This window comes from Acomys russatus, chromosome 14 (genome assembly GCF_903995435.1).
Source record: "Acomys russatus chromosome 14, mAcoRus1.1, whole genome shotgun sequence".
In the NCBI taxonomy this organism is placed as follows: Eukaryota; Metazoa; Chordata; class Mammalia; order Rodentia; family Muridae; genus Acomys; species Acomys russatus.
This window is the reverse complement of record NC_067150.1, coordinates 29,607,678-29,633,827: the sequence shown is the minus strand read 5'-3', so window position 1 is coordinate 29,633,827 and position 26,150 is coordinate 29,607,678. Positions and strand designations below refer to the sequence as shown.

The 26,150-nt window shown below is 44.7% G+C and overlaps 1 protein-coding gene across 2 annotated transcripts in view; it reads right to left on the bottom strand.

Moving 5' to 3' along the window:
- The window catches only part of Fez1 (fasciculation and elongation protein zeta 1), a 47,245-nt gene extending 30,711 nt beyond the window's left edge, over positions 1-16,534 (bottom strand). Inside the window, exons 1-3 of one of the 2 annotated variants that reach the window (XM_051156174.1) lie at positions 16,359-16,534; positions 6,697-7,053; positions 1,046-1,145 (exon numbers count right to left, since the gene is read on the bottom strand). In XM_051156174.1, the coding sequence (XP_051012131.1) occupies positions 1,046-1,145; positions 6,697-7,007 (411 nt within the window). In that variant the 5' untranslated portion in view covers positions 7,008-7,053; positions 16,359-16,534. Of the gene's footprint in view, positions 1-1,045; positions 1,146-6,696; positions 7,054-7,595; positions 7,684-16,358 lie in introns of those variants that run through there. The other variant, XM_051156175.1, reaches the window with a different exon arrangement.
- Positions 16,535-26,150: the final 9,616 nt, after the last annotated feature.

The window sequence follows — 26,150 nt, the reverse complement described above, 5'->3', positions numbered from 1 at the left end:
TGCAGTCTCATCTTGGTAGCCTGCTTATCCTTTCTCTGTGTGCCAGCAGGCCTCCCCATGAAGGGGCAGTGGTCATATATGGGGCACCAGAGTTCATGTCAGAGTCAGTCTCTGCTCTCCACACAACTGTGGAGAATGTCCTGTCTATTGGCTAGATCTGAGTAGGGGTTCAATGTTTACTGCACGTATTGTAAAACCTGATTCCTAAAAAGGGTTTTGTTTGTATGTCTGTTTTGTTTTGTTGTTTTTGTTTGTTTGTTTTGTTTTTCTAAGACAGGGTTTCTCTGTGTAGCTTTCCTGTCCTGGACTCACTTTGTAGACCAGGCTGGCCTTGAATTTATAACAATCCACCTGCCTCTGCCTCCCAGAGTGCTGGGATTACAGGTGTGAGCCACCACACCTGCCTCTTTTTTCTTTTTTTCCACCAAAAAGAGCCATTCCTGGGTTGATTGATGTCCCTCAACGATGTATGTCTGCTGAGACTAGTGTCTCACTCTGTAGTCTAGACTTGCTCAAATTTATTGCAATCCTCCTTCGTCAGTCCCTGAGTGTTGGGATTGTAGGTGTGTCACTTGTATGCCTGGTTACCTGACATTTTTAAAAAAAATTATTTGAAGGGAAGCCTGTAATGGTCAATCTTCTCCAATTTGCCGTGCGGGTCATAATACACAGATCAGCAGTAGACTTCTGTGGGCTGGGAGTGTGGTCACTGACAGTGTGCTTAAAATGTGCGAGGTCTTGGTTTCCGGCCCCAGCACCACAAAGAAGGAACATGAAGAAGGGAGGAGCCTGGGAAAGGGGGTATCCATTCTTACTCTTTTCAGGCATAACCACTCCAATTACCTCAGACACACTGGGTATCCTTCCTCCCTTATACTCTATTGTTCTCAACAGCATGTCAGAGACATTGAGGCTGGTGATGCTATGTTCCCGACAATGCCTCTGAACTACTGCTCTGGGAGGCCATTGAGTCGTTGGGCAATTTTTCCATGCTGGATTCCACATCTTTCCAATCGTGACTAAACAGGGGGCCCCAGAAAGGTACCTCAGTGTCAGAGCTGTTGCCATTCAGAGCCTCAATGTTTGGATCCCTCCAGTCTTCTGAGAGTGAAGGGATGTAATTGTCTGTCAGAGCATCCCAAACCCTGTAAACAAAGAAAAGCTCTCATTAGCACACATCTGCGGCCAGACCCCGCCTGGAGGAAGGAAGAGCCGGGCCAGGCAAGAGAGAGGCTGCTGTGTGTGCCAGGCTGAGGTCATCTGCCTTCCAGCATGCAGGGGCAGCAGGTGAAAGACAGGATTAGAGGCATGTTCCAAGGAGAAATCCATGAGCACGGGGCCCTGTCCAGAGGCTTCAGAAGGAAAGGTGCCGGGTTTTGATTAGAAATCAGTCTGCACCCCAACCATACAGTTTAATTTTGACCCTCAGAAGTACCCATAGTCTGAGAGAATCAAAGGGTAGAGGAATGGACTGGGGAGACTCCCTGACTGCGTCTTGTTAAGACTGGATGGCACATTTCCACTTCAGAGGCCTCCATTCTTCCACAGGAATCGGCTTTTTGACATCTAACATAGGCAAGAGGATAACACCAATATTGGAACTGCTCACTTCTTTCCCAGAATGCTCTAGGGAGCCCACAGGGACACAACCCTGCCTTCTTCTTATGTAGTGTTTAAAGGTGCTGTGTTTCCATTACAGATACTAAGGCAAATGTACAAAACAAAAGCACCGTGGCATGGTGACACTCTAACCAAAGCATCACTCAGGAGGCAGAGACAAGCAGATCTCTATGAGGTTGAGGCTAGTCTGCTCTACATATTAAGTTCCGGAGTGGGATGGGGGAGGGGGTGACTTCTTTAAAATTCTCAAGTTGCCAGGTATGGTGTCTCAAAAAACAATAACAACAACGACAACAACAACAAACAAACAAAATTCTGAAGTCACAAACATATGAGGAAAATGAGTGAATAAACAGGCACCTGAGCACAGATGCTGGAAATCAAATACATAACAATAAGTAATTCGTAAAATCAGGAATGGTATAAGATATGTGGGTGAGCCAGGCGTGGTGGCACACGCCTTTAATCCCAGCACTCGGGAGGCAGAGGCTGGTGGATCACTGTGAGTTCGAGGCCAGCCTGGTCTACAAAGTGAGTCCAGGACAGCCAAGGCTACACAGAGAAACCCTGTCTCAAAAAACAAAAACAAAAACAAAAGATATTTGGGTATATTTTTAAAAGATTTTTTTTCTGGAAAATATTGCATATGTAATTGCATTGCATGTAATTAATTAAAGAAAAACCTCATGAAACAATTTATTGATGGAGGAGGCATCTGTTCAATATTTTCCCACCATACAAGAAAGCACTTTGAGGGAACAAAGTCATCAAGTGTTCATGAGACAGCCACTCAGCAGGATTTCAGAGCTGTTTCCTCTGTGTGTATGTGTGTGTTGTGTTGTCTGTGTATGGGTGAATCCATCTTGTACGTGTGTGTGTGTGTGTGTGTGTGTGTGTGTGTGTGTGTGTGTGTGTGTGTGTTAGTGTGTGTGTGTGAACTAGAGGACACTTTGGGTATCTTCTATTGCTCTTCACCATGCTTTTGAGGCAAGTCTCTTGCTGAACTATTTTGGCTAGGCTTGCAGGCTAGCGAGTCCTCCATGACCTGCCTGTCTCTGCTCCTGGAACATTAAGGTTCCAGTTGAACTCGGCCAGTGCAGCCAGCTTTTTACATGAGTGTGGAACCCCAAACTCAGGTCCTCATGCCCGCCCGTGCAGCAAGCACTTCACCCACTAAGCCATCCCACCTGCCCCAGAGCCTGCTTTGTAAACCATGGATGCTATCCAATTACTATCAGGCACCATTAAAGCTGTATAAATCCAAGTCCCGCTGGCTGCATTGTGGAACCAAGAAGAAAATCCGACTTGCTAACTCAAAGGAAAATGCTCCAACCACCACACCCACTGGAAAGGTCATGGGCCTGTGCTACATCAGTGCTTTGGGAATGAACACTCTTTCAGCTGTGTCCCCGCAGGAAATGCTGGAGAAGTGAGAGGCAGCAAAATCCAAAATAGGCTGTGTCCTTTGTTCCTGAAGGGAAGATGGGACTGTAAAGGACTGCATACTTTCTGTTGACCTTGAGACTGCTTAACTCCAGAAAGTGACTGCTGGGGGCTTTTCTCCCCTGAGCGTTTACACTATGCTGTTGTCTAGTTTTATTCTGAAGATAGAGTTTCACCAAGTATCCTTGGCTGGCCTGGAACTTGCTGTGTAGACCAGGCTGGCTGGAAACTCGGAGACCCGCCTGCATCTGGGATTAAAGGTATGCCCCACCACTCTCTGCAATGACTCTGGATTTCAATGCTAATTCTGGGTTCTAGGCAACTACCCAACCCTGCACATCCTAAAGATTTCAAATCATCTTCATTTTTCCTTTCCACTTTTTCCTTTTTATCCTTTCAAGTATATGAATGACCTTTAGGGAAAAGCTCCTCCTGTCTCTTGCATACCCTTCCCATAGTCACTCAGGGGCACTAATATTATCAACAGCCAGTTCACTCTTCTTATAAAGTTCCCGGGCCTAGACTTTTTCTAAGTGCTATGTGAGGGTTGACCCACTCACTACTCACAATTCTCAAGGCTGTTGCTTATGAGAAAAACCTAGATTACAGTAACAATCACAAAGCCCAAATTAACACTTTCACTAATGGGGGAGGTGGCCTTTGAATTTAGGCTACACAGCAGCAAACCCATACCCCTACGTGCAATTTCAACTCTTCATGATTCAGTATATGGCTGACATTGGTGTAGGCATCAAAATAATAATCAAATTACAAGCTGGAGCAGCAAGTTAGACAAGAGTTGTAAGGGCAAAGTCCCCAGTGACATTGTTCTGGTAGGGGAACAGGGTATCCAGGACTTCTACGGGGGTCTCTAGCCCATGAGGACGTCCAAAGAAGCTAAAGACAGAACACAACCGTCAGCCACAAGAATAGAGAAGCCAGCCTGGTGCAGTGGTGCACGTCTGTAATCCCAGCACTTAGGGAGGCAGAGGTAGGAGGAGTTCGCAGCCAGCCTGGTCTACAAAGTGAGTCCAGGACAGCCAAGAGAACCCCTATCTCAAAAAATCAACCAACCAAACAAGCAGAGAGAATGGAGAAGCCAGTGATAGTGGTGGTGGGATGGGGGAAGTTTCTGTTTAGAAGGGAATGTGAAGAGCTTTCCACCAAGAGATTATATATCATCATAACAAAGGTTCTTGGGAGTGGATGTATTCCCTTTTATGCTGTTTTGCTTTTTGACACAAGGCCTCACTGTGTAGCACTGGCTATCCTGGAATGGGTGATATAGACTAGGCTGGCCTCAAACTCACCTGAAAGCCAGGTATAGTGGCTCATGTTTATGATTCCGGCACTAGGGGAGGCTATGGGAGGATTGCTACTAACTAGCTCAGTTCAGCTGGGCTACAGGTGAGATCTTGTCTAAGAACCAAGAGAAGAAAACATATGCAGAGAAAGAACCTTTCCTCTGACCATGGGGATCAAGAAAACAAATAGAATCTTGGGGGTCATGGCTGCCTCATGCTAAGAACCCAGACAACCTGGTTAATCTTGCTTGCCTGATAGGTGAAAGTGAGGGGAGCATGCAACCTCTCCCTGCTGCTGCCTCCCGAGTGCTGGGATTAGAGGCCACCACACCTGGCTAAGATTTAAAATCTTACTTCTCAGGGACAAGGACGAGGCTGTAACTCAGTAATAAGGTATTTATTTGTGTTGGCCTGGTTCCAACCGCGAATCCCCTTGTTTTTATTTTGGGCTTCTACTCTTTATCTCTAATTCCACTCAAAATACTTCCAATTTATTGATGGATGAAACATCCCTCTAAATACTAAGCCCGAGCAGGTTATCACAATAACACTAGCAGAGACTTACAACCAGGTTAGATCTTGAGTCTAACCTTTGCTTAGTCACAACCCCACAGCTGAAAGACCCGGATAGCGTCTGCAAAACAAAGTGTGCAGTGTGATCCTGGTTTTATTTTGAGTTTCTCAGGGGCTCTCGCTGCACCAAATGCTTACAACCTGCAGTGTCTGTTTCTCTCTTCCTCTCCTTCTACTCCCCATGTCTTCTGCTACCCTCTAACTCAGCAGTGACCTAACCCTTAGCTGTGGCATCAATGAGGCAGTCAAGGCAGAAAAATGCTGGCCAAGAAAGCCCAGTGATCTCATGTGGTGGTAATTAGTGTTGGGCAGCCTCTGCTAATGTGCCAGGAGGGAACACAAGCGGCTCCCTGGGCTCTTCACCTTTAAGAGGCAGATGATGCAAAGGGTTCGGGTGCAAAGAGATGATTAGTTGGAAGCAATACAATAGGAACTCGACTCACTTTAAAATGCCATTTGCAGAATACGCCCTGGGTGAGGAAAGAAACCAGGCTCTCTGCAGGTCTTTAGGCCTGCTTCATCAAGATTGAGCTCTGGAGATTTCAAAAAACGGGGACCCCTGCAATATGCTAGAGGTAAGTGACTTGGCCGAGGCCACCAAGAGAATATGAAAATGAGGACTCATAGTCTCTGTGTTCCTAGTTCACTCCCTGGTGCACTAAAGAGAAAACACTCTCTCTAATAAAGCCCAGTAGCCTTTCTTGTTCTTACTTACAGAAGCTCAGCAGGCTACAACTGGCTCAGAATTTTGAAAGAATCCATTGGAAACAGTAAAACTGAACGGAAACATACAACCCACTGGTCATGGCTCTAGTCACCAGAGTGAAATGTAGGATCATTAGCATTAATTAATGGCCTAGAAATACAATGCATGGACCTACAAGGTTAGTTATTATTACTCTTCCAGCTCATTCAATCATATATATTCTATTCAAAAAACACTGCTTGATCGCTCACTACACACTAAATCCTGCATGAGGGGGGAGGGGTACTTACTAGTGAATAAGACAGACCGTGCACAGCCTCTGTATTTTCAGACAGGCAGCCCTATCTCTTTTCTTTTCTTTTCTCTTTCTGTTTTTCTTTTTTTCTTATTTGAGACAGGGTTTCTGTATGTAGCCCCGGCTGTCCTGGAACTCACTCTGCAGTGGTCTCACCTCAAACTCACAGAGATCCACCTGCCTCTGCCTCTCGAGTGCTGGGATTAAAGGCGTGTGCCACCATGCCAGGCAACCCTGTCTGTTTCTAAATCATCTAGGAAGCCTTTCCCCACCAGGAGGCTCTAGAATGTATTTCTTACTGGGTTATTATGGGTGGCTCCTTCTATTCCAGCCCACAAATAAGAAGGGGAACCTGGGAAGTAGACCAGAGGCAGCATAGTTGTGTAGCATGTACAAAGCCCCAGCTTAAAGACTTGCGTGGGTGGGGAGCACAGCTGGTCCTAACAAAGCAACTACTTGACATTTTGTGTGTGTGTGTGTGTGTGTGTGTGTGTGTATGAGTGTGTGTGATTTCTAAAAAAGAATTGATGCATATTTTATCTGTATCAGAATTCATGCGTTTTCTTCTAAATCTCCAGGTGACTACAGAGGGACAGCTAGAGAGCAATGCCAGCTGTCTCCGAGGTACTGCCTCCCAGGGAGCACGAGGGTGTAAGCCCTGCCCACATAAACGTGTAGACAGAAGCAAGCTCTAGGGGAAGAAACCCGACTCTGGGTTCCGCCTGGTGCAGGAGAGGGCAGCTAAGGTGTCTTACTCCTCGTCCTGCAGAGTCTCCTCCTCCTCCTGGATCTGCAACTGGTTCTTCACCGGAGCCAGGTTCTCGGTCTTGGCGTTGTAGTTCCGAAAACAGACATTGAGCTTCTCATCAAATTCATTCACGAGGTCCTCCATGGACTTGAAGCTGATTATTTCCGAAGAAAAATTCTCAAGCTCAGAGAGGGAGGGGTCCTCCAGGTGGTGAGGGGATGAGCCATAGAGACCCTGCGGCTTTTCCTCTGGGTCCTCGGAGCAACAGGGCCTGAGATCCTCAAACTCTTCATCCAGACTCACCAGTGGGGCCTCCATCCTGGCACCACAGTACAATGACGGCAACTGTCAAGATCCCGTTTTCCTGGAAGAAATACACAAGGCAGTGTGAGTTTGGACTGGAGCCTCTGTGCCACTTCGGCCAAGGAACCACATCACATCTTCCATTACTCTACGTCCCTTGGAAAACAAAGACTCCTTCTCTCCTGTGCAAAACCTAGATTTGTAAAAATGCTTATGGAAGCAGAAGGGGAATTGTTTGATAACAGGAAAGGGACAAGTGAGAGGGTGACTGGAGACAACGGAAAAGTAAAGGAAGGTGAATGTGATCAAAGTATATTATATTAACGTTATATATTTTCACATTATTATATGTGAAAAGTTCATAATGAAGCACAGTTGTCATTTTGTGTAGTTCATATATGCTAATAAGATATATCTAACAAAACAAGAAACATATCACGGGGCTGGAAAGATGGTTCAGAGGGTAAAGTGCTTGCCGCACAAGCATAAGGACCCGAGTTCAGATCCCCAGCACCCACATAAAATTGGGGTATAGCTATGTGTGTCTGACCCCAGTGCTTTAGGGCGGTGTTAGGCAGATGACTCACAGGCCAGACAGTTTACCTGAAATGGCAAGCTTCAGGTTCAGTGAGAGACTGTGTTTCACAAAATAAGGTGGATTCCCTTTAGTGCTTTCAGTCATGTGGCCTTGGCAGTGTATTTCTGACCTACACTACTGCTTTGCTTTGAACAGTTTCCTCAATTCTTTGGCGACTGAAAAACAAAACAATAAGGTGGAGAAGCAATTGAGGAAGCCCCGTGGACATCAACCTCTGGCCTCCACATGCAGCCACGTTGGTGAGCATACCTACAAACACACATGCACACAAGGATATCCTACACACACGCCAAAACTACCACCAGCAACAACAACAATTCCAACAGCCGCGGATTACACTTTACTGAAGTAGCTATGGCTTCTGGAGCTTCTTTCTACAGTGCAGTTAAGTAGTTCAAATCTCATTGCATATTTTCATCAGAAGAGCAGCTAACAGGGAGCTGACCCAAAGCACAGTGATGAAGTATGCAGCTCCCAAGCCAGGATGCCCAGGTTGGCATTCTTCTATCCCTACCAGCGAGGACCTTAAGCACGCGTCACTTAACGTCTCCCTTTTCAAGCCAGCAAAAACAAGATCTACTTCAGAGGTTTGTTATAAGATTAAAGGAGTAAATACAGCTCAAAAAGTGCCTGGGAGATGATAAACGTCAATATTACTCAACATTCTCTCCTATTATTACTATTGCTCACAGGTCCACACCCTTGACTATGTGCTCCAAAAATACTCTAGGGGGCGCTGTTACCATCATATTCTTTTCTTCTTCTTCCTCTTCCTCTTCTTCTTCTTCTTCTTCTTCTTCCTCTTCTTCTTCTTCTTCTTCTTCTTCTTCCTCTTCCTCTTCCTCCCCCTCCCCCTCCTCTTCCTCTTCCCCTTCCTCCCATTCCATCCCTAACACACACACACACACACACACACACACACACACACACACACACACACACACAAAAGATAACAGAGCTCATTAAACTCAGATCACAATGGATGAGAGGGAGAATATGCAGTGACTCCCATGCAAAATTTGAAATAATCTAAATTCTGAAACATGCCTGACCCCGTGAGTCAGGAAAAGGGATCCTAGATCTAGACATTACTCCCCTCATTAATAAATCCTAGAAAGCCAAGCACAACGGTGCACGCCTGTAATCTCTGCACTCGGAGAGGCAGAGGCAGGTGGATCACTGTGAGTTCAAGGCCAGCCTGGTCTACAAAGTGAGTCCAGGACAGCCACGGCTACACAGAGAAACCCTGTCTCAAAAAACCTAAATAAATCAATTCTAGAGATGCATAAAACACCAACAGATATGTTGACACCCAACACAGTAGTGCTTGCACCTGGATTCACAGCTGCTCAAGAAGCAGGATAGCTAGAGTCCAGAAACTTGGGGCTAGCCTGTGGTCTACTGTCTTCTAAGAAATAAAGTTCCAGGAATAGAGATCAGTGGTAAAAGACTTACCCAATATATGAAGATCCCTGTTTATGGCTTCTAGCACCATTCTACCCACTTATTAAAAAAAAAAACCGACATAAACTATAGCTAAGCTATTAGTCAGGAATGGTGGCTCACACATACCATTCTAGCTCTTGGGAATCTGAGATAGGGAGCCTGCCTCAAGTTCTAGGCCAGTCTGAGTTACAGAGTGAGCTCCAGGCCAACCTAGAACACAGAGTGACAGATACTCTGTTTCAAGGGGCAGGGAGGCAGGGGGATGATGACTCAACCTATGTGCTCCAAAGGCCAAATATGTATCCATCTTAAGTATTGCTTGCTGGCTGTACACTTAGGCTTCCTTCTAAATCCAAACAGCTCTGTGACTCCTGCCCCCTCATGCAGCCCTCTTTATACACGGTCTTCAACTGTTATTTCTGTTTTAGTCCCCACATCCAGGGCCTTTCCCAATTTTAATCTGAGTTCCTTGAAGGCACAGATGTCCTTTGGATATCCTCCATGTCTCTAGCACACTGATTGCCCTGTGGCCAGGCAACCAATCAATGTGGGCTGCTCATTGAGAAATGATCTTCTGCCCCATATAGCTTCCAACAGGATTACCGTCTGTCAGCCTTCCACACATGCCCAACTTCCTTCCTGGTAACACAGAAAGGTAGCTGAGCTTTTATCTGATCAGTTAGATGTGTAAACTAGAACGACACCCAACAGAGATAAAAAGTCATGGGGTTTGTCCAGTGAGTTCTCCCTTTCCCTCTCTACCTACAAAACTAAACTCTACGCAATGCAGAGGGCATGCTGGATGAGAGCTGGCTCTTACAGGGATTTTGCTGAGATGAAGCCAGTTACCATGGCATCAAAATACAAAGACAACTTAACAGGATAATTATATGAAATTCCTACCAGCCAGGGGGCACAAGCAAGTCAATAGCTCCTGACTTCAAAGCTATCCTGGCTTATGTAGTGAGTTCCAAGCCAGCAAGGACTAAGACTACTAAAACTACATCTCAAAACCAAAAAGGAAAAACAGGAAGAAAAAGACAAAGGAAACAACAACTAAAAAAAATGCTGGGAAAAAAAATATATATCCCAAACAGAGCAAGGCTGGAGGTATAATTTAGCGGTACAGGCTGGTTCCGATTCTTTCTTGGCTAGTTGATTACCTGTTTGAGAGTTATTTGGGGAAAGGGGCTCTCAACTGAGAAAATGCTTCTGTAAAATTTACTTTTAGAGCCAGGCATGGTGGCTCACGTCTGTAATCCCAGCACTCGAGGGCAATGGCAGGTGGATCACTATGATCACTGTGAGTTCAAGGCCAGCCTGGTCTACAAAGTGAGTCCAGGACAGCAAGATAACAGAGAAAAACCTGTCTTTAAAAACAAACAAACAAACAAAAACTTTACTTTTAGGCAAGTCTACAGTGTATTTTTTTAATTAGTAATTGGTGTATAAGGGTGATTCCATTGTGCACAGTGCCACCCAAGGCATATGGAGGTCATATAAGCAAGCAGGCTGAACAACAAGGATAGCAAGCCAGTAATCAATGCTCCTCCCTGGCCTCGGCTCCAGTTCCTGCTTCCAGGCTCCTGCTTTTAGTTCCTGCCCCAACTTCCTTGATGATGAATTGTGATGTGGAAGTAAAAGCAAAAATCAGCACTTTCCTCCCCAAGTGGCTTTTGGTCATTGTTTTCATCGCAGCAGTAGGAACTCTAACTAAGACCATTCTCAACACAGAAAACGGAGACTGTTGCCAAGACTCCTAAGTGCAGTGCCTGGAGAGTGGCGCGTATCCCAGGATCTGATTTCTTTGTGAATTACTATAAAAATACTGGCATAGAGCAAACATATTTAGTAGCTCACTTTAATAGCTTTATAATTTTAATTATAGAAATGTACTTACTAGTATGACCATATACATCATTCACATTAAAAATATGGAGATCATTATATTTTATACTACGTCATTTTATAGCTACAGTTGGTTTTTTTTTGTTTTTGTTTGGTTTTTTTAGACTAGCCTCCTTGCAAGCAAGTACTCAACAGCCATGCGTGCCTAGTGGCCACTGAGAAATTTCATAACACACACGCAAACACACACACTTTTTAAGAAAAGAAAGTTCCAGACTGCCTGGACTATACAAGTTCAAAGTCAGCCGGGCAAGTTAGTGAGATGCTGTAAAAAAAAACCCAACTCAAGCCAGGTGTCGTGGCGCACACCTTTAATCCCAGCACTCGGGAGGCAGAGGCTGGTGGATCACTGTGAGTTCGAGGCCAGCCTGGTCTACAAAATGAGTCCAGGACAGCCAAGGCTACACAGAGAAACCCTGTCTTGAAACAAACAAACAAACAAACAAACAAAAATCACAAAACCCAACTCAACTCAGGCATGGTGGCATATGCCTTTAATACCAGCACTCTGAAGGCAGAGGTAGGTGGATCTCTGTGAGTACAAGGGCAGCCTGACCTACAAATTCGGTCTAGGACGACTGGGGCTGTTACACAGTGAAGCCCTGTCTCAGAAAACAAAAACAAACAAAAAAACAAATTGGTCTTCAGATATGAATATATAACCTGGAATAGTCATAAAAACCAGGAGAGCAAAAATGTACTATGGGGCAGGAGGAAGACATGCTTAAAGGGGAATAGCAGAATACAGTGATATAAAGGGGAAGTGAGAAAAAAGGGGATGGGTTTAATTGAGGATGGAGGAGAAAGTTCAATACAGAAGAGGAGGGAAGAGTAACACTGAGGTTGTTTGAAAAGGCCATAAGGAATTATCATTTTTATTTACCTAAAATTAATATAATACATAAGTATATTAGCATATACACATACACACATATATATAGTTTAAATAAAATTACTAATGCTCCCCTGTAGAACCATTGACTATTTAATAAGAACCTCAGGGAAAAAAAAAAAAAAAGAACCTCAGTACCAGGCATTTGAAACTCCATTCTGAGTTGTTGGTAAAAAGAGTCCAATAGACTCCCAATACGATATAGGCTATTGCTGTTTCCCTTGGTTGTCCAACAGAAGTTAACAGTAAGTTTCTATTGCTGATGACAAAGGACTTGGGGTTTATGAGCTGGATCTGACCTGAAAGCCTTCTCCTTGAGAACTGTCTTTCATAGCACCAAAAAGTGCTATGTCAAGGGAGGGAAGCAACCAATAGTCCTCCCTATGAGCTGCAACAATAACTAGCATGGCAAGCGATCTCTAAGGGTGCGACAGCGGCAACCGTATCTTAGTGGTAGCCAGCAGCTGCCTATGGACTCAGGGCCTGCTCATTAGGAGGGAAATGCCTGGTACTGAAAACCCAGCCACCTAGCCAACGAGGTTATGGGTCTTTGAGGTGAACCCACTCCTGCCACTTTGCTAAGCCAGCAGGAGAATCCAAGTCATCCTCAACTACATATCAAGTTTGAGGCCAGCCTGGGTTACATGAGAGCCTGCCAGAAAAAAAAAAAAAAGAAAAGAAAAGAAAAAAAGAAAGGAGAGAGCAGGTGGGGGGAAGGAGATTGCTAAGCGGAAAACACTATCTAAAGGACAGAGTGAGACTGCACAGCTTCATGGAGAGGAAAGGGGAAAGTGAGAAAGACCAATGATGGGCCGAAAGAGAGAGGAGTAGCTGCTGGGAATTCTGGTGCTAGCTGGCTGAGCTCTAGAACGGCTGAAGCTCAGCCTGGAGGAAACATTTTAGCCAGTGAATGTGAGGTAAGAGCAACTCAAGATAGCAAGAAAGGTGCAGAAAGTTTAAAGGATGAAGGCATGTGTACACCAATAAACTAAGAACAAGCCATTAAGGCGGTGTTGATATTTAGTGAAGACATTTTAAAAGGGAAAAATAGTTTAATAGTTAAAAAAATTTTTAAATCTGTTTAAAGGTAAATTATGGCTGGGCGGTGGTGGCACACGCCTTTAATCCCAGCACTTGGGAGGCAGAAGCAGGCGATTGCTGTGAGTACAAGGCCAGCCTGGTCTACAAAGTGAGTCCAGGACAGTCAAGGATACACAGAGAAACCCTGTCTGAAAAAAAAAATGTAAATGATAGCCAGGCACAGTGGTGCACATCTGTAATCCCAGCACTTGGGGAGGCAGAGGCAGGTGGATGTCTGTGAGTTGGAGGACAGCCTGGTCTACAAAGTGAGTCCAGGACAGCCAAGGCTACACAGAGAGACCCTGTCTCAGAAAACCAGAAGAAGAAGAAGAAGAAGAAGAAGAAGAAGAAGAAGAAGAAGAAGAAGAAGAAGAAGAAGAAGAGATGGCATTTATAGTACTGGAAGATGACTCAGTGGTTAAAAGCACATGCTTTTGCAGAAGACCTAAATTTCAGTCTCAGCACCACATCCGGCAGCTCATAACTGCATGTAACTCCAGTTTCAGGAAATCTGGTGCTCTCTCTGGCCTCCAAGGCTCACCACACACACATGTGTGCATACCACTGTGCACATGCACACACGTAAGGAAAACATTTAAAAATAATAATAAGTACAGATAGTTATACTCCCTTGAAATGTCTGTTTCTCTCTGGGAGTGATGGAGGATATAGGAGAAGAAGGAGATGTCACCATGGGGACTGATTCCACGAACCAGCAGCAACAGCCAATCTAACCAGAATCAAGACTAAGACAATTTGTGCTGATGTTTGTGGTGGTGCACACTGGGTTGGTGGTGGCAGAAAGATCAGGAAGTGATAGTCTTCCTTGGCTGCATAGCAGGTTCCACCATAACTTAGACTACATGAAAGCCTGCCTCAAACAAGCAAGCCAACAAACATATGAGCTCTGAATGTTGGAAGATCAAACAGAGCTAAGCGCTTGGGAGCTGGAAGATGATAGCTCAGTAGTTAAGAGCACAGACTAATGTCAACCCCCAGTGCCCATGTAGGGTGGCTCGCAACTGCTTCTCTCCAGCTCCGGGAGACCTGATGCCTCTGGCTTGTAAGGGCACCTGCACTTGTGTGCACAGACACATACATATACATAATTAACAACAATAAACATAAGTCTTAAAAAGGGACTCAGACAAACCCTAGGGGAATAAAGATTCACCTTCAAAATTATAAAAGAAATGGACATTCTAGATGGCTCTGTAGGTTAAAAGGGCTCGTTCTGCAAACCTGACAACCTAAGTTTGAACCCTGGATCCCACAGTAGAATTCCTGGAGGTTAGCATTTGGCCTCCAAACTGTGATGTGTGCCACATTCATGTCTACACTCACACATCACATACACACAGCTAATACTTTTTAAAAAATCAAATAAAACTTGAAAAAAGATATTATAAAAGAAGAGACTAATATCAAGGTTTAGAGTCCAGAAACATGGTTTGTTGAAACAATCCATAATATGACCTAACTGGTGTTCAACAGCTCACTACCCAGGAGCCACAAAGCACTATGTGAATGATCACACAGATGATGCTAAAAACTGAGAGCACAAATGGAGAATCTGTATTAACACAGTACTCAGCCAGGATGGAGCAACTGCATCTCAGGATGTGACAGAGCAAATGAGGGTCAAGCCTCAAGAAGGAGTCCCTTTTAATGGGGGGACCCCTACCTTCCTGCTCTAACCCAACTTCGTTTGTAGTCCTCTAGGAAGGGTGCTTTTACTTCCCAGCTGTAGTGTCTGAGGTAAGCCTGCATCCTTCCACCCTGGCAAGCTTGCCTGGTCCTCAGCCTCAGCCTCAGCTTCTCTCCCTTAACGCTAGTGTTAAGGCTTGAGTAGCAACTCTGCTGCTGAGCACTTGCTTAGGGTGCGTGACATCTGGGGTTCTGTCGTCACCTCTCCTCCCTACACACAAACTTAACGTTAATACAAGGAATAGCCATCTTCTTTGTGCTCCCAAAATAAATAAATGTGCGAAAATGGCAGCGGGGGAATCATGGGAAAGTCGCCTTTTTATTTTTACTGGACCACAGTTCAAGCGTTTCATACAATCTATTCCATCTATCTTGACTCCAAATACGTGGTGTAATTTGGAAGAGAAACGCGCGCGCGCGCACACACACACACACAGCACTCAACAGACACTCAGGAGGAAACATGTAAGCCTCTCCCTGCAGCCTAACAGTAAGTACAGCAGCTGCAGCTTGGGTCTGCAGTACAAACCACCAGTCCCTGCTCCACCGACCTGAGTGAACGGTGGATGAGAGATTTCACTGTGTCTCCCCTGATGGGCCTCTTTGCATCTCCACACAAGCCCAATCTATCTTCCCATTCTTTCCATCACAGTTGACTCTGTGCTTCCCCTCCCCATATAGATAGCTAAAATGCCCCCAGTTATCCACTTCCAGGCTCCCACTGCTCTTCTGCAAAACATGACTAGTGTAAGCTATCCATTTTGCCAGAAAGGATAAATACTCATTTGCACATGGCTCAGTAACCCCTTCACCGGACCCCGTAACCCCCCCCCCCACCGCCTTTCTCTTCTGTTCCATTCACCTCTATTTCAGACCCCCTCTCCCTCTTCTGTCGGAGTAAAGAAAGGCTCTTCTAGGCAGCACAATGGCTGGCACTCTAAGGAAGCCCAGCTCAACCCACGCAGCCCCTGCACATACTCCACTGTCCTCCCTTTGCCAAATAAAACCTGGACGCTGGGATGGTGAGCGGTCGGTGCGGGAAGACAGGATGCGAAGGGAAAAGCAAGAGGGCAGAAGAGCAGATTGTATAACAGCCCCTCTGCCGATCCCCCAATCAGCAAAGCCTTGGCCCTGAGGACAACAGCTAGCTCTCCACACACCACTCCTCTCCGCCACACTCGTCCTTTCTCGGACCTGCTCTGTATAGTAAAACAATCGCTCCCCCCCGCCCCCCGCCCCAGGACTGCAGCCAGAGGTTCCGACACTGCGAGAACGCAGGGCCTGGAGAAGGCTCCACACCCCGCGGAGGGGCACAAGTAGACTGCAGGGTCAGATTCTTAGAGTCAAATATGACTTTGAGACGCCTGAGATAACGGTCCTGGAATGGTATATGGGGTCCATATTGCTCCAGCAGCATCAAGCAGGGTTTCCCGGCAGTGTGAATCACATGAACACACACACACACACACACACACACACACACACACACACACGATGCTCTGAGATGATGCTACCAGTACCCAGAATCTCACTTCGGGCTCCCGCAAGACTGGACACAACCAGGGCGACGGCCCACGGGCCCTTCTTTTTCGGCCTGAGGATGGGACCCAGGGGAGATGAGAGTCGCGCATACCCACAGGAGTCCTGTGAGAGAAGCTTGAGTCCTCCGGCCTTATTCACAAGCGCTGGGGCTAGTCCGGACTAAGGCCGTTCCCCACCCAATCCCCCACCGCACCTGTACGGGTCCTGGAGGAGGGAAGCGGATCCCGGGGCTCAGCCTGACATCCCCATCCACCGGCTAGCGGTGGCCGGGCGCAGCGCGACGGCAGCGGGCAAGCCAGCCAGCGAGCGGTCCCCCACAGCTCCGGCGTCGCCCGGTCTTCGCGCTCGTACACGGGCTCCCGGAGGCGCGCCCGCACTCGGGAACCCGCCCAACGGGCGCGCCCAGGACCTGAACGTCATCCTCTCGTGAACATTCATAGCTTTTCTTGAAGCACGTGGACCTGCTTTTATTAATATTTATGAATTACCATTTGTCCTTTCTTTGATACTGGCCCTTCTGCTTCCCATATGAATATTCAGAAGCTCCGAGATGGGGACGTGCAATCGCTACCAATATGGATTCTTCAGAGGGACCACCACTAGGTTTTGGATAAAAAGTCAGGCAAATGGAGTAGATTCGCAGGTAGATACACTCAAAGAGCTGCTGGTACTTTCTGGACTCTCCTTTCTATTCTACTAGGGGTTCAAGTAGACAAGCCAAGGGATGCGCCCTACCCCAAAGTCGTTCAGTGCTCAAGGTCAAGGTGAGGGGCAGGATCGCAGGAATAATTTTGTCACCCAAACCGTGGGAATGCAAGGGAGATATTAGAATGAGGGGGTTCCAGGAATAGAAAGACTTCGGACAATAGAGGAAAACTCAAGATATGGAAATAAGAACATCCCTGGGGCCTTGTGAAAATACACACCTCGTGCGTTGATGCGCTGTGTACAAATCTGTGTTTAGAAATTCTCTACAAGAAATTTAATAAGATGCAGTGCAAAGACGACAAGTAGGCCAAACCAAGGATGGCAGCCGAGAGGTGAAGAGGTCTTCCCTCTGTTTTTTTTTTTTTTTAATGCTTTTGCTTTGTTTGTTTGTTTGTTTGTTTGTTTGAGACAGGGTTTCTCTGTTACACAGAGCCCTGGCTGTCCTGGAGCTCACTATGTAGACCAGTCTGGCCTTGAACTCAGAGATCTGCCTGCCTCTGCCTCTGCCTCCCGAGCCACTGCCACCCTGTTTACTTATGCACTCTTATCACAAACAGTTCAATCATGAGAGGAAGGCAAGGCGGGACACATTATCTCTGATGAAATAAGATGTGTACACCGTTCCGCCCTCCTGGTATTAGAAACAGGATACTTTTCTTGTTAGAATTTTGATGCCTGCTTGGCCTCTTCTGCTTCCTTGGCTGCCCTGATAACTGATGAGCTCTCCTAGCTTCTGGTTTCTGATACGTCTTGGCCATTACATCAGCAAGAGATGCACCAGTGATGTCTTCTTGGAACTTGACTACATGACTTCAAAATTGTTTTGAATTTCTTCCCACTGTCCTTTTTGAGTTTTCTTTTGTAGAGGACAGTGTCCAGTTTATCTGCCAAAGATTCCTTGTGGAAAGGAATGTGAGCTTGTATTTTTTTAAATTTTATTAGTTTATTCATATTATACATCTCAATGGTTGTCCCATCCCTTGTATCCTCCCATTCCTCCCTCTCTCCCATTTTCCCCTTACTTCCCTCTCCTATGACTGTGATTGAGGGGGACTTCCTCCTCCTGTATATGCTCATAGGGTATCAAGTTTCTTCTTGGTAGCCTGCTGTCCTTTCTCTGAGTGCCACCAGGTCTCCCCATCCAGGGGTCATGGTCAAATATGAGGCACCAGAGTACAAGCTTGTATTTTGCATTAAGAAAGGCTAACATATTGCTGCCTGAGTCTGGGGTAGATCTTGCATCCACTGAAACAGCTCAACCATCAACCTTGTGCTGACTGGCAAGAGGAAAGATGGCAGAGCTCCATTGATTGATTCATTGGCTGGCTGGCCAACAAGTTCCAGAAATCCACCTGTCCACCTCTTTGCCCTCAGCCCCAGTTGTGCTCCACTGGGGCTAGCTTCTGTGTGGATGCTGGCATCAAAACTCAAGTGCCTAGTCACGGGCACTTTATTTGCTGGGCTAAATTCAACTCACTGTGTAGCCGTGTTGGTAGAGTGCTTGCTAGCCTGCATGAAGCTGTGGGTTTAATTGTCAGTACCACATGAACCATGGAATATATTCCTGCAATTCCAGTGGTGGTGGTGGTGGTGGGAATGACCAAAAGTTCTAGGCCATCCTTGGTTTTTGTGCTAGCTGTATTTGAATGTGAACCTGACATAGCCTAAAGTCTGAGAGAGGAACATTGCCTAGATCAGGTTGGGGGGCCTGTCATTATTGTTAATTTATGTAGGAGGGCCTAGAAAACTAGCTCAGCACTGGCCAGAGAGCTAGCCAGCCAGCAGCAATCTTTCTTTCTTTCTTTCTTTCTTTTCTTTTCTTTTTTCTTTTTTCTTTTTGTTGTTGTTGTTTGTTTTTAAAGACAGGTTTCTCTGTGTACCCTTGGATGTCCTGGATTCACTTTGTAGACTAGGCTGGCCTTGAACTCACAATGATCCACCTCCCTCTGCCTCCTGAGTGCTGGGATTACAGGCATTTCCCACCACACCCGGCTTGTGAGCAGCATTCTTACATGGTTTCTGCTCCAAGTTTCTGTTTGAGCCCCAGCTCTGGCTTCCCTCAGTGACGGGCAGTAACCCATAGAGTGGAATAAACCCCTTCCGCCCTAAATTGTTTTGGTCATGGTATTTGTCACAGCAGCAGAATGAAAGTAAAACAGCGACATTATGAGTTTTATATCTGTATAAGCTACCACATGTACATGTGAGCGTATATGTACACACTCACAAAAAGAAGGAAGGGGAGAGGAGGAGGAGGAAAAGGGAGGAAAAATGATTCAAGAATCTTAGGGCACAGTGTTTAAAGGTCAAGTCTAACCACCTGTCTGATACAAAACCCAGCATCCCTCATAGACAGTGCTACAGTGCTACAGTGCTACAGAACTTGACCTCATGAGGCTGTCCTCCACGCTAGCTTTTAAGGCTAGAGATTGGTTTTGAGATTAGAAAATCAGTGAGAGCAGAATATGAATTTTATGTCAGCATGCTTAATTTTCTTCCGGATGTTCATTTTTGAAAGCGCTAGTTTCCCATGACATTCTGAAAATGAATCATCAAGTCTTTATTGAAAACCTACATAAGGACCGGGGATGGAGTGGAGTGGTAGAATATTTGCCTGGCACATGTACATCCTGGTTTCAATATCCACTATGGAAAAAAAAAGAGAGAGAGAGAAACCTGTATCAGTCACAGCCCCAAAATAAAAATAAACTCATCTTTTTTTTTCATTGTTTTCTTTCTTTATTCCATTTTCTTTCTTCCAAGGGAGGTCAAACCCTGTGCATACTGGGTAGGGTATGTGTATACTTCTGAGCTATATGCCCAGCATCTTTTCAGGTAAACTCACTCTTTAGCCCAGGCTGGTCTGGCCTTGAAATTATTCTGACTTAACCTCTTAAGTAGCCGAAATTATAAATTTGTGCCACAAGGCTTAAATTCATCTCCCTCCAAAACCACCCCCTCTCACTTTTGAGACAGAGTATCACTATGCATCTCTAACTGGACTATAACTCACCATACAAACCAGGCTGGCATTGAACTCATAGTGATTGGTCTCTGCCTCCTGGGTGCTGGGATTAAAGGTATATGACATCATGACTCGCCATCTCCTTCTTTAATCTGTCTCTCTCCCTTTCCTTTTCCCTCCCTCCCTCCGTCTTTCTGCGTCAGTGTCTCAAGCTATAGTACATTCTGGCCTTGAACTCACTTTATACCATGCCTTGAATCCACAGTAATTTTCCTGTGTCAGCCTCCCAAGACTGAGATATTCTGTAGCTGTTTCCTCTGAATTGTAGGCTTTGGTGTTGAAGGAAGGGGGAAGGCTGTGACGCAGGAAGTAAATGAACTATCCAAGGCTCAGGAAGCTCCTGAAAGTCACAAGATTTGTAAGTCCTCTCCTGCTGTTATATAAGCAATAACAATTACTGGAGAAGAAATTTTTACTAGCCTCACTGTCTATCCATTGTGCAGAGCACTCCGAAGAAACTGCTTTTTGTCACCCATGCGGGAACGGGCTTTTCCGTGACATTTGAGTTATCCATGTCCCTATAAATAACTATTTTTCCATACCCTCAATAAACAAATAACCGTAATAATGCTGGCTCACTGAGCTAGATGTGTGTGAAATTGTTTCTCTAGTCTATTGTTGGTGCCTTATCTTGGGTGAATAGACCTTGTTCACATCTCCCCAGGAAAAATCACACAACATGAGACTATACACAACGTGAGTCACTACATCAGCTTGCCCTTAATCACTTGTGCTGATCAAAACTTCCTGATTTATTATCACTGGGAAAATAGAATGTTCCCCAAGTTTCAAATTTTATCCTTAGATACCTCATCAGAAGGCAATTACTCTCTACCGTAAAACACATGTGCTGGGAGCCAGGACATACTACTTTTAAAAAGAATAGACAGAAATTGATACCAAATCATTCCTGAACACCCACCTGATAAAAACATGAGATGCCTGGGTGTATGATACAAGCCTGTGATCTCAGTCCTCAGGGCTTTGGATGCAGGAGGGCCAGGTCATCCTCAGGTACACAGTAATTTTTCTATCTAGTTACATAAGAACATACCTTAAAAAAAAAAAAGACAAAAAAACAAAATAGCAACAACACCCCTGGAACATACACAAAGTAGCTGACAAAGTGACATCCCTCAAGAAAATGAAAAGTCCCATAATACAAACATGATAATATTTTTTTTCTCTTGGTTTTAGGTGTCTTGTTGTTTGTTGAAGTTATTTTTATAAAATAGTATTTATTTCTCTTAGTTTATTTCTGAACCCAGCTATAACACAAATTATTTAGACTCTTTTTGTTTGCTTGTATTGTTTTGTTTTTTGAGACAGGGTCTCTCTGTGTAGCGTTGGCTGTCCTAGACTCACTTTGTAGACCAATCTGGCTTTGAACTCACAGCAATTCGCCTGCCCCTGCCTCCTGAGTGCTGGGATTAAAGACATGCACCACAACACTAGGCTCCTAAGCAGTTTCTAAAAGCAGTTTTCAAAATGTCTAGAGCTAAACACTGAATGTTTAAGAATTACATATGTGCAATACTTTACAATGTTGTAGCAGAATATAATCTTAATTCTATACCAATATGCAAAGATTTATACTATTAAACTTTTTTTGCTTATTAATGTTCTTTGGTCTAAAAGTAGATTCGATAATTTGCCCTTTTCATTATCATTCTTATAACCAATCTTTTAAAACAATAACAAACATCTCTTACCTATAGAATAACCAAAAACCATCCACCCCACCACCACCATGAGAGTGGCACATAGTCTTCTCTTTGGGGGGGCCAAAGAAAATTGGAATATTGTCCAGTCTTAAGAAAACTAGCTACCGGGCATGGTGGTGCACACCTTTAATTCCAGCACTCTGGAGGCAGAAGCAGGTGGAACTCACAGTGGTGAGTTCGAGGCCAGCCTGGTCTAGAAAGCGAGTACAGGACAGCCAAGACTACACAGAGAAACCCTGTCTCGAAAAACAAAAACAAAAAAGAAATATTAGCTGATGCTGGGCGTGGTGGCGTACACCTTTAATCCCAGCACTTGGGAGGCAGAGGCAGGCGGATCGTTGTGAGTTCAAGGCCAGCCTGGTCTACAAAAGCAAGTCTAGGACCCCCAAAGCTACACAGAGAAACCCTGTCTCATAAAAAACAAAACAAAAACAAAGAAAAATGAAAGAAAGAAAAAGAAAACTAGCTGAGACTTTTTCTGTCCAATCTCTGAATGCTGAGAAAGTTCAGAGCTTAACTGAAGGTCTGGCTGGAACAGTCTGTGATGCTGGACAATCTAGACAGCTGTTTTGAAATTGTCCAAGATGAAGATTTTCAAGGAAACACTGTCATTGAGGCCATCTGTGAGGTAGGATCATCTGGGCTACTTGTCTTTTTTGGTGTCTGGTCCTCTTGTTCTGTAAAATATATAAACTTTCAAAGGCATTAAACATTTTTGTATTAAAATATGTATGGGCTATGCACTGAGCACAGTTCGGTTAAAGATGATTCTTTGTTTAACAAAGTTTTAGGGGGCTAAAGAGATGGTTCAGAGGTTAAGAGCACTGCCTTCTCTTCCGTGGTCCTGAGTTCAATTCCCAGCAACCACATGGTGGTTAACAACTATCTATAAAGAGATCCGGTGTCCTCTTTGGTGTGCAGGCATACATGCAAGCAAAACACTGTGTACTTTGTTTGTTTGTTTTTTCGAGACAGGGCTTCTCTGTGTAGCCTTGGCTGTCCTGGATTTGCTTTGTAGACCAGGCTGTTCTCGAACTCACAGAGATCCGCCTGCCTCTGCCTCCTGAATGCTGGGATTAAAGGCATGCACCACCACTTCCTGGCACCACTGTATACTTAATAAATAAATAATTCTTTTTTTTTTAAGGCTTATTATATGTATAGTGTCCTTCCTGCATGCCAGATCCAGAAGAGGGTACCAGGCCTCATTATGGATGGTTGTGAGTCACCATGTGGTTGCTGGGAATTGAACTCAGGATCTTTAGAAGAGCAGCCAGTGCTCTTAACCTCTGAGCCATCTCTCCAGACCCATTAAATAAATCTTTAAACACACACACACACATACACACACACACACCAAAGTTTTATCCATACCATTTCAAAGAACGGCATAATAAGTCCTGAGGAATTTGTAGCCAAAGATCTATTGGCCATGCACAACTGAAGTCCTGGCTGGAGACATTTTCACATCTAAGTCAGTCTCAGAGTTGTTCCCCTGTGGAGGGAGCAGCAAATTATGTTATTTTACCTGCTTGTTCTGCAGTTTGAAGTCATATAAGTATAGAATGATATAATTCAGCAGTCTCCATTTTACCTAGGTCTGTTTTATTTTGACCTCTCTCAAAGGGGATATATATTACCATTATCATGTTAAAAATCAAAGCAAGGTTGTATAGATCAAAATATGCTCTTCTGGGATCCCAGGATCCCAGGCACCTGTTGTATTTGGCCAAGCTGCTACCTGTCTCCTGTGGAGCAATAGAAAAGGCATATGTTTTAAATACACCATATATATATGGTGTGTATATATACACATACACCCTTTTTTTTTGTTTTTTTTTTTTTTTTTGGGTTTTTTCGAGACAGTGTTTCTCTGTGTAGCCTTGGCCATCCTGGACTCACTTTGTATACCAGGCTGGCCTCGAACTCACAATGATCTGCCTGCCTCTGCCTCCCGAGTGCTGGGATTAAAGACGTGTGCCACCACGCCCGGCTTTTTTTTTTTTTTTTTTTTTTTTTTTTTAGGTTTTTCAAGACAGGATTTCTCTGTGTAACAGTCCTGGCTATCCTGGACTCGCTTTTGTAGATCAGGCTGGCCTCGAACTCACACAGAGCCGCTTGCTTCTGCCTCCCAAGTGCTGGGATTGAAGGTGTGTGCCCCCATGCGCGCCTTCTTCTTCTTCTCCTCCTCCTCTTCCTCCTCCTTCTCCTCCTCCTTCTCCTCCTCCTTCTTCTTGTTTCTTAATTTTAGAGTCTAAGCACACCCTAGGCATCTTGTACATGGGTTTTTACATTTTTGTGGCTATTTTTATCCCACCCCTTTTCTCCATATGGGATGGATGGTTCAGCCTTTTAAACATATGAATTGTAGCCTTTGAGTTTTGGGGACCTAACTAGGTTGGCATGTTCTTTGCCATCTGTATAGTCCTCTGTGTCTTTCTGCATCAGGCATGATGGCCACTTGCCCCCCGCCCCATGAAAATGTCTCATGTTTAAAGGGGCAAGCCGGCTGCCAGAGCAGTAGGACACCTCAACTCAGTCTACATTCAAAATCGTATCGACGTGGGAGGCATGCAGCTTGCATGTTTGTCTTCCAGCCTAACTTTGGGTCCTAACATTGACCAACCCAACATATCTTTCAAGCCAAAAATGCCCTTTGGCACCAGTTCTCCTTTGGGAGCTCCACTTTCTAAGGAGATTGGCTGGCCTTTTGAGAGCAGTGTGACATCCTTTCTCCTTACATAAAAGAATCCTAAGATTGATGTGCACCCGTCTTTTAGGTCAGTAAGGACATATCATCCATCATTAAGAAAAAAGCACTTACATAGTAATTTTAAGGGAAAAAATTGTCATTTTTGAATCGCAGGCTGTCTGTGTAAGTGGCTTATCAGCAGGGAGCTCCTGTCCAGACTTTACTGTATAAATCAGGCTAATCCAGAACTCAGAGATCTGTCTCTCAATTCAATATCATTGTAACTCAAAGCCTTCAGACAAAAATAAAGCAAAGAAACAAAAACTCTTAAGGTTTGGGCAAGTTGTGCCAATTCAGTGTTCAGTAAGTGAAGGCCTGTTCATCGCTTTTTTAAAAAATTTAGTTGTTAAAATGTACAGGCCGACCTTTTCCAGAAATGGCTGACAAGCATCTTGCAGCTAGAGAACCTTGAGCTCCATCTCCTATCAGCTTTCCAATCTCTATCAGGAACATCTGCTATCAGCTTTCCATTCTCTAGCAGGAACATCTGCTATCAGCTTTCCATTCTCTAGCAGGAACATCTGCTATCAGCTTTCCAATCTCTAGCAGGAACATCTGCTATCAGCTTTCCAATCTCTATCAGATAGAGTTGTGTTTGTTCTTCTTGATTTTTCTCTTCCTTCTCCAAGTCTGTCTTATTCTGATTTTTCCCCAAAGAGAATATACAAAACTGCAATTGTCATTGAAAAAAAGTGTTCATATAGTAAGAGGAAACAAACTCAAATGGAATCCAGAATCACTGTGTTACTGTGTCTTCCATCTGTATCAGCACAGAAAACAATCTTCTTCTTTAATCTTTTTTTTTTTTTTTTTCCGAGACAGGGTTTCTCTGTGTAGCCTTGGCCATCCTGGACTCACTTTGTAGACCAGGCTGGCCTCGAACTCACAGCGATCCGCCTGCCTCTGCCTCCCAAGTGCTGGGATTAAAGACGTGCGCCACCACGCCCGGCTCTTCTTCTTTAATCTTAAAACCTCTCCAGGACAGCCAAGGCTACACAGAGAAACCCTGTCTCAAAAAAACAAAAAACACCCCAAAACCTCTCCCTAAGGACTTTACTTTCTTAGACCCAGCTTCCCTTTTAGACCTTACCAGTTCAGAGGCTTGAAGCTTTTCAGTCTGTCCATTTTTCTGCTTCCTTCACTGGATCTTGACTGTCCCCCACTCTGGGAAGTTACTGGGTCCACAAATGTTTGCTTTTCAAGCCAGCAAAAGTCAGGCCAGCAAGAGCCCTTTCTCAAAGGAATTTAGCTTCCTGCCTTCGCCAGGAAAGTCTGACTTTGAGAAGCTGGTTTATTTCAAAGAGCCACATTTTTTGTTTTGTTTGAGACAGGGTTTCTCTGTGTAACAGCCTTGGTTGTCCTGAACTCAATTTGTAGACCAGCCTGGCCTTGAACTCACAGAGATCTGCCTGTCTCTGCCTCTTTCTACCTAAAGAAACTGCCTGCCTCTCTGGGGTTTGGGGTTTTGTATGTATCAATTTTTGTTTTGCAGCCCCATTGGAGGGCTTGCTGCTCTGCAAGGGGTCTATTCAGGAAAAACAAACAAACAAACAAACAAACAAACAAACGTGAGCTCCAGCCTTAGAAACTGCATTCCTTTTTTTTTTTTTTTTTTTTTTTTTTGTGCAGAACTAAGAAACTGCTCGGTAGTTTTGCTTTCTACACAAATTCTTGCTAGATTACTGTAAATTCTGCCCTTCATTGGTACACCATTTGTTAAGGTTACTTTTACAAAGCAGTGTTTGTTTCTCTTAGCTTATTTCATAACCCAGCTTT